Genomic DNA, 8,700 nt, shown 5'->3' with positions numbered 1-8,700 from the left:
CCGAGCCCCCCGAGCCCCCCGCAGCCGGCACCGGGGCCGCAGCGCAGCCCAAGCCGGGACCGCGGGGTTTTTAAGAGCATCTAATATTTGGGTTTGGTTTTTTTTTTTTTTTTGGTCCCGGGATAACTTGAGGGTTGATGTGTTTCTTCGTGGGGCGGGGGGGGAAGCAATCCGAGGCGATCTCTTGCTGCGGCGGCCGGAGGAAGACGCGTGTTGCGAAAGGTTTCCACCTGATGCGTTATATTTAGCAAAGCTGGAAAATTCACGCGCCACGTCGGCTGACGGCTCCTATAGCCAAAGTCGAGAAAACCAAAGTAAACTTATTTTTTTACGCATATTAAAACCCCAGCCAAACCCTGGCAGGTTATTACCCTCCCCTTTCCAGGGCAGCGCTGCCTCTCTCCGGGCAAACACCCTCGGGAACCGCAGGTTTGGGTTCATCCCTGACATTTGCGCCTCTACTCGATCGGGTTAACAGAAATAACCGCACCTGGGTTGTAACATCATTTCGGCCAAAGGGGACAAGCCGCCCCACACCCTATAAAACGCCCACCCGGGGGCTGGGGGTGCCCAGCTCCTTCCCCGGCGCGGGTTGGACCCCGCGGGGCTGCCGGGGCTCCGGAGCCGGCCTTTGAGGGCTTGAGGAATTTGGGGGCCCGTCCTCCTTCCCCCAGCCCTTTACAGCCCCTCGTCCCCATGAAAATCAAAAGAACAAGGCTGAGGAGAGGGCTCTAAGCTCCGACACAGCAGGATTGGGTTTAAATCCAGGAAAGATTAACCCTTTGCTAAGCCGGCAAAGCTGCGGGCCCTGAGGGAGGGGAGCACTGAATTTGTGGGGACCGCTCAGGTGCCACCTTCCTGGGGGACAGGGGTGGCTGCGGGGCTCCAGGGGCGCAGCGTGGCTGGCCGGGGAGTATTTTTGGGTACGGAGACGGGGATGCTGCGGCGGCAGAGCCCCAGAGATGTTGCAGCCTCCCCCACGGTGGGGGTCCGGCCCAGGGTGGGGGACGCGGTAAGACACGGTTGCCATCGCGAGGAGGTGGGGGATCTGCTCTGGCCCCTTTCACCCGTGGGCGCAATTCCCGGCACTTCCCACCTTCCTCTGGGAAATGCAGCGGGGATGCGGGGCTGGGGACCGGCCGGGATGGAGGCTGCAGCCGGGCGAGCCGGGCCCTGGGTGCAAGCGGGGACCAGCCCCGGGGAAGCGTCTCCCCCTGTTCTGGGCTTGGGGACCCGCTCCGGGATTTGGGGGGCAGCGCCGGCTCTTCCCGGGGCCGCCCGTCCCGACCCGCCGGACCGGGGATGCGGGAGGGAGCGGGGAGCCGCGGTGGTGGGGCACCCACCGGGGGAGCCCCGGCCCGTTCCCCCGGGGCCGTAGGGGCCAAACGCCGCCGAGCAGCGGGGGCTGGAGCCGTCGGGGACGCAGATTTCGTTGTAGAGCGTAGCGGCCCCGAAGCACCGCGTTTAAGCCCCAAAACGAGTGCGGGGGCCGGGGCGGGAGCGGGAGCGTGCCCGAGGGTGCGCCCCATCCCTGGGGCACCGGCGAGGGCATTTCTGCCGCTTTCGTTGCTTTTTAGCCCTGCCCGGGGGCAGGTGCCCGGGTTCGCCTTTGCCTGGGCCGGGGAATGCGGGGGGCTAAGTGTATACACGGTGCGTGTATATATGCGTGTGTATATATGTATGCATGTATGCGTGTGCATGTGTGTGCGTGCATGTGTGCTCGCCGTGTCCCTCCCTCCCTCCCACCACCCCACCCCCGGGGAGGGGAGGGAAGGAGGGGTGAGGGGCGGGGGGGGGGCTCCGACGGCTCGCCTCGCTCCGGCAGCCCCAGTCTCTCCGCCAACGTCAGGGAGGTCATTAATAACCAATTAGGAGGGTCAATGAAGCTCATATATAGCCGGGCGGGAGCCGCCGAGCCGCACGGAGCCCGGCCCGCCGCCCGCGCCCCGCCGAGCCCGGCCCCGCCGCGCCCGGCCCCGCCGCCTCGCCCCCATGATGGGCTCGGTGCTGCCCGCCGAAGCCCTGGTGCTCAAGCCCGGGCTGAAGCCGCAGGGGCTCTCGCTGGCCGAGGTGATCACCTCCGACATCCTCCACAGCTTCCTCTACGGGCGCTGGAGAAACGTCCTGGGCGAGCAGCTCTTCGAGGAGAAGAGCAGCCCCAAGACCGCCTTCACGGCCGAGGTCCTGGCTCAGTCCTTCTCCGGAGGTAACTGGCGGCACCGACCCCCCCCCCCCTTCCCCATCCCGGATCCCCCCCTTTCCCCTCCCGGACCCCCCCATCGGCCCCGGGCCGGGCCCCCGGTGCCCGGCGGCGGGATGCGGCTCCCGGAGCCCCGCTCTCCCCAGGCGTGTAATAGCAGTTGACTGGGGAAGAAGGGCTTTAAATTCATTTGGTTAACTTGGGCTTGACCTGAGAAAGTTCCCACTTAAACCGCGGGCTGGGGAGGGGGCCGGGGGGGCCGGGGCCGCCCCGCATTCAGCCGCCCGGGACAATATCTTTTCTCTCGCCCCGGCATCGCCGGGGCGTCCCGGCTCCCTTTTCCCCCTCTCGGATTTCTGTTCCTCTCTTAATTTACCATGAAGGCTAATTCCATTTCCATTCACGATATGTCAACCATCTCATCTCCCCATTTTGTAAGAGGAATTCCTGGGCCCTTTTAAACAAGCCCTTGCGCCATTCAGGCACAATGTACCGCTACAGCATTCCTAAAGGACTAATGAATTTAGAATTAGCAATTTCTTTCTAGTTGAGTTTAATGAATGCAGATCACTTTAACAGCATGACAAATTGCTGGATGGGCCGAAATAGACACCATTTAACCCCCTTTCTCAGCCCCGCTCTCCCGCCCAGCCCGGGCTGCTTTTCCCAGGTACCTCCTCAATGCCCCGGGGAGAACCTTGTACCGCTTTGTAGGAACCCGGTTGGGTGTTTTCAAAGGCTCAGTCCCGGGGTTTGGGCTGAGGCCGGGGAGGGTCCCCGCTGCCCCCCCTCCCCGGACACCCCGCTCCCCCCCGGCCCTTCCCCGGGGCGCGGTGGGGCGGGAGGCAGCGGGTCCCTTTTCCGAGCCCTCTCCCGCCGCCCGCAGAGGTGCAGAAGCTGTCCAGCCTGGTGCTGCCGTCGGAAGTGATCATCGCCCAGAGCTCCATCCCCGGGGAAGGGCTCGGCATCTTCTCCAAGACCTGGATCAAGGCTGGCACCGAGATGGGACCGTTCACGGGCAGGGTCATCTCGCCGGAGCATGTGGACCTGTGCAAGAACAACAACCTCATGTGGGAGGTAACGACACCCCCAGCCCCGGCTGGCCTGGGCAGAGGCGGGCCTGGGGTGCTGGGGGCCCGGGGCTTCGTGCTGTGCTTGTGCGCCATCAGGCACCCCCGCCCGTGCCTCAGTTTCCCCGTTCGTGCAAAGATCCGGCTTCCTCCAGGGCAGGAGAAGGGTAAGGCTTCTTCAGCCCTAGGGGTGCAGCCAGCTCTTGGAGGAGCCCCGAAACGCTGTTCCTCATGTCCCACGCAGCAGGTTCACACCCTGCCCTTCCCCGTCACGGTGAAACACCCGGCTGGCAGCTGCCTGCCCCGGGCATCACGGCGAAACCAGCTCTGCCCATCCTTCGCTTTGTCCCAGCCCTGGTGTTGTCAACCCTGAGTGAAACTGTAGGGTTTGGGGGATCTGAGCTGCCAGGGCATCATGCATTAGTGCCCAGCTAGCAGAGGGGGTTTTCCTCATTTTTGTTTTGTTTCACTGAGTGTCAGACTTGCACTTTTTAATTATTATTAATTATTATTATAATTTTATGCCTAATAGAAGCTTGCCTCACCTTTCCTGCCACCTGGCAAAGCATCTTCCCCTGAGGTCCAGGTCTGGCAGGCACCTTCCTCCTCCACCCAGGGATGTCCCCGCTCTTTTGGGCAGCTGCAGGATGCTGAATAGCCCATTTGGGGCCAAGCTGCCGGTGGAGCTTTGCTGGGGAGGGGACTGAGGCAGCGAGCTGGGTTATCTGAGTGGGCATGGGCTGGTGGGGCCAGCCGTGCCTGCCCAGCGAGGGCAGGGTGCCCTTCCTCAACCCCGCTGCGGATGCGCCGTCCGGCACCAGGAGCAGGAAGGGTTTGGGCGTCTCCCAGCTGCAGGCAGCAGCTCCCGGCTGCCCACAGGGTCTCAGCCCTGAGGCCGTGCTGGCTTTGAGCTTGTCCCTGGCTGAGGACTTGATCCCAGAGGCAGGTGGAGGGGCTCGCTCCATTGTGGGCAGCATCACTACCAACCGCTCTCTTCCTCCATCCCAGGTCTTCAATGAAGATGGCACGGTGCGGTACTTCATTGATGCCAGCCAGGAGGACCACCGCAGCTGGATGACCTACATCAAATGTGCCCGGAATGAGCAGGAGCAGAACCTGGAGGTCGTCCAGATTGGGAACAGCATCTTCTACAAGGCCATTGAGGTAAGTGGAGTCTGGAGGTAGCTGGGCAGCCACAGGAGGGGAGCTGGATGCAGGGACCCCACCACCCCACAGGCCCTCCCTTGTCCTTTGAGCGGTTGCTGGGGTGTCGGTGGGAGCACAGTGTTATAATTAATTTAGCCTTCAACGGAATTTCAATCAAAGTTTACAATTTATTGAATAGAGACAAGCAAGCAGCGCTGGATGCACGGGGGATCCTTCCGCCTAACGTGCATACCGTCATACAAAATTACAGGGTTTATATTCAGTTACTTAATTAATAACAATTAGTAAAAACACGCCTAAGTTTACACTCACTGGTCAGTGATAAGCATCCCACTTGCCGTTGGTCAGCCGTAGTTAAATTAGCCACGCTTGCCATGTAGATGAGCCCGCATGCTCTTTACGGGTGTGGGGGGGCAAGTCTTTTTGGTCCTGAATTGGGTCGGTGGTCGCAATCACCCCCTGCCGGAATTACCTTTCCCCCAATTTCCATGCTTCAGCGCCTTCTGAGCCAAGAAGTTCCCTGTTATCACTACTGGCTGATTAGTGGTCTTCCCTTATCTTGGCACTCTCCTTTGTAGCAGGGTGTTTCCACTGTTAGTCCTTGAAGTTCTACTGAATTGTATCTTTTTAGGAGGCTTCTTGTCAATGCAGCATTCATTGCTAACGCCCTCTTGACTGGCCTAAGCATTATTTATTATCTTGTTAAAATTCTCAGGTGTTAGTTTCTACTCCTAACTAAAATTCTTTTTTAACAATTAACAAATCGCCAATCAACATTCCAACCATTAAGACAGTTAACAAGTCAATTGAACGGCCCTCACTTACACAAGCACAAACAGACCGGTCAAATGCTAGAGGGTCACACTTCACCGTGTGACTCTAGCATTGTTCCATATTGACACGAATCAGATGAACACATTTTACAACAGGGTGGCTTTGCCATCCCTGGCACCCAGATCCCCTGGGAAAGGCCACTGCAAGGGGTTCAGGGAGACCCCAGGTATCAGTGAGCAGCCCTTCTCCTCTCTGTCACCTTTTGGCAGGCTCATGGGGGGATGTGCGCTGAGCAGAGGGACAGCTAATGCTGCCCGAGCTTGTTTTGGGGTGTAAAGTGTGAAAAGAGCTGCAATGCTGGCCCAGCAGGGCTTTGGGCAGGAGTGGGCTTCTGATGCTCTCTTGAAAACTGGGATTTTGTGTAGAACCTGCTTCTCTGCAGCAGGGAAAAGTTTGAAGGGGTTTCTGTGAATCCGAGGTGCCGAGTGCAGGCTGTGCTTGACTCTGCACAGCTTTTGCCCAGGGGCTCATAAGCAGCTCTGGCTGTAAATGGAGCGTGAGAGGAGGATCAGGGCTGCCGGAGCCAGGCAGGGAGCCACAGAGCAGGCAGGGCGCTGGCGCAGCTGTGCCTCGGGCTGTCTGCAGCAGGCCGTGGGGAAGGGCCTCATCCATGCGCTCCCGTATGAAGTGCAGGTGGGTGCTGGCATGGTGGGGAAGATGGGCAGGCCCTGGGTCCCAGGGGTGTCCCAGGGCACAGGCCACTGTGCTGCGGGGTAGAGGCTGGAGGTACCCCCATCCCACAGCTCCTCGTGGGAGATGCTGGGATGGAGGCTGGTGTCCAGCTCCCCAGCGTTGATGCTACATGTGTACAAGTCGCACAGTGCCAGCAGTGTGACAGCAGGGACCAACCCTGCTTGCGTACAGTGACCCCACAACCAGATGCTATTGCAGGTGGTGGAAGGTGGGAGCTCAGGGAGGTGTCCCTGTGGAGCCACTTTAGCTTTGAGTTGAGAGATGGAACACCTCCCATTCCATCCAGACCAGCACTGTGGGACTGTCCCTCTCCAATATCGGGTCCAGAGTCCCATATGCTCAGTAGCGCAGGCTCCCGAGGCTGCTCACAGATGGGAGAGGGTCTTAGCTAGGAAAGAGCACAAGTGCCCGATAGTTCCTTGGGCAAGGCCAGCTCCCTGGATCTATCTGAGCTCCTGCACTGGCTTACAGAGGACAAATGCTCCATGGCACAGGACCACAGCTCAGTCCTGCATTGAGCCAGCATCAGGGCTGGGTTTGGTATTGCCGCAGTGGGATGGGAAAGGCGAGGGGGTGGGTAAGAAGAGAACAGGTATTTTCTTCTGCCGCAGGAGAGTCCTGTGTGCCTCTTGCAGGGCTCTGCTGCCTTTCCCCGTGCAGCGCTGCAAGAGTCCCAAGCGCTTCTGTGCTGCTCTCCCAACCTGAACACCCCTCCATAGGCTTCAGCTGTATCAGGTCTTAAAACTGGGTGTTCTTGCAGGCAGCTGTGCCTGGTGTGACAGCAGCTTAATTGCTTTTTATTACTGTTCTTAAATTATGCAAAGAAGTAAAATAATTCCTGGTAGCTGTGGTGTAATTAGGAATACAGCTGTGTTTCTCACCTTGTGCGTGCACGGACGATGGGGCAGGTGAGATGACGTTTGGGGAGGTGTGCGTAGAGGTGCCGTACAGTCACAGTCAATCTGCAGGATTGCTCCCAGGGCAGAAGCCCCAAGCGCCAGAGCAGGATGAGTTCAATTCCCTCAGCACAAGCAGCAAAGTTGAAACGTTGAGAGGGCTGAACCTTGAGCGACCGGAGGTGGAAGTGGGGGTGAAGGGTGCCTGCTGTCACACTGTGGCGTGCTCCCCGGGCATGGCAGGCGTCCCAGCGGTGCTCTTGCTGCCGCTGGGTAGGCACGGGTCCCCCTGTGCCGGGAGGAGCAGAAGGTGCTGGGGCTTTTCATGTGAGAGTGCAAGGAAGGGAAGCACGGAGTGTGCGAGGCTGGGTCACAACCGGGCATGACAGCTCAAGGATCTGCATCTTTCATGGGCTCCCCGTTCCTGCCTGTGCAACGCGCCTGCAGGCACGTGTGCATGCACACGCGCGTGCGGTCCAAAACGATCGCTTGTTCAAACTCATCGGGATTTGTGCACCCAAAAAGAAAAGGAAAAGCAAGAGAATATCCCTTTGTGGGTGTCTCTGCTCACTAAGCCTTAGCACAGCGTCATGGGCACACAAATGCAGCGCTTCAGACCCGAGCGAGCTCCCCGCTTGTTACCCTGCCTCATCGCCTCCCTCACCACAAATCCTGGATGGAAAGTGCAGCATCAGCCCCAGACCGGCGGGAACAGCTCAGTCTCGGGCAGGACACGCAAACACCGATCTGATCTTAGCGGTGCCCTCTCTCAGCAGCACATGTGTCTGGGCGCGGGCACTGTCACCCTCTATGCTCTGCACCCCCCTGTGCTGCACCGTGACTCCAGCACAGTATCTCCTAGGATGCCTTTCTCACCTACTCACCAAAAGATCAGATTTATTGGGTGCCTTTTTCTCTTTCTGCCTTTAATATTTTCATGTGTTTTGCCCATTCCTGCCCTTACTTGCTAGCTTGTTTTTCCTGTCCTCTTCCTTAGCAATGTCAAGTTGCCGCTGCTGGAAAATAAAGTGAGGGCAGCAAATTTTGGCCTTTGATCTGAAGGCCACAAGATTCCTGGGGGGCAATTTAAATTGTTTCAAGGTGTATGCACATGGGTCCTCACCTGCTGCTGGCATATGTGCACCAGTTCCAGCAGAATATAAGTGTGCATGCGTACATGTATGAACACAAGCAATGTGTTTTATCCTTCTGGTGATTTTTTTCTGTTTGCTTGTATTGAAAATAACACTTTTTTTTGTTGTTAAGAGAAAATGACACCAAGAAACAGCATCAAATCGGGATGCGAAATGATATTGGCTTCCCCTGCCTCCCGAATTCCTACTCTGCAGCCCCAGTGAGGTCTTTATGCAGAGGGACACTTAAACATATGAAGTCAAATTCCCTCTGCTTTCGGTGCTTAGTTAGGTGCATTTTCAGTGCTCGGGTGATCTAACTTGCAATCTGTGTTTCACGTGGATGATGCTTTTCTTGGACTGCTCTGTGTATGGAAAGCCGTCCTCTGAAACAGGAGGCTAATTCTAAATTTCTAAATTAGGTTCTTAGCACTAGGGACCTGCAAGGGAAAAATGCACGTGTATTTTATGAAGCGATGATGTTATTAGCATTGCCTGAAGCAGCTGCTCTGGTGTGGGATCACCCATCTTCCCAGCCACGACTGCTTCACGGGGGGAGGCTTGACCGGCATCTCCTGACTGCTCACTCCAGCCACCCCAGCAGTGCAGGAACATAAGGGCAAAAACAGGGGAAGAAGTGGTGCTATCATTTCAGGGAAACAGAAGCGTGGGTGCTGCAAAGCCCTTCCCTGGCCCTACAGATCTTC

General features: G+C 57.9%; 1 protein-coding gene across 1 annotated transcript in view; it reads left to right on the top strand.

Moving 5' to 3' along the window:
* Positions 1 to 1,992: 1,992 nt before the first annotated feature.
* Positions 1,993 to 8,700, top strand: part of PRDM12 (PR/SET domain 12) — an 8,260-nt gene continuing 1,552 nt past the window's right edge. Inside the window, 3 exon segments of the mRNA XM_064469073.1 lie at positions 1,993 to 2,206; positions 3,087 to 3,277; positions 4,279 to 4,434. Of these exon segments, the coding sequence (XP_064325143.1) occupies positions 1,993 to 2,206; positions 3,087 to 3,277; positions 4,279 to 4,434 (561 nt within the window).

The sequence above is a fragment of the Phalacrocorax carbo genome, chromosome 18 (genome assembly GCF_963921805.1).
Source record: "Phalacrocorax carbo chromosome 18, bPhaCar2.1, whole genome shotgun sequence".
Lineage (NCBI taxonomy): Eukaryota > Metazoa > Chordata > Aves > Suliformes > Phalacrocoracidae > Phalacrocorax > Phalacrocorax carbo.
This window is presented reverse-complemented; position numbering and strand designations above follow the sequence as displayed.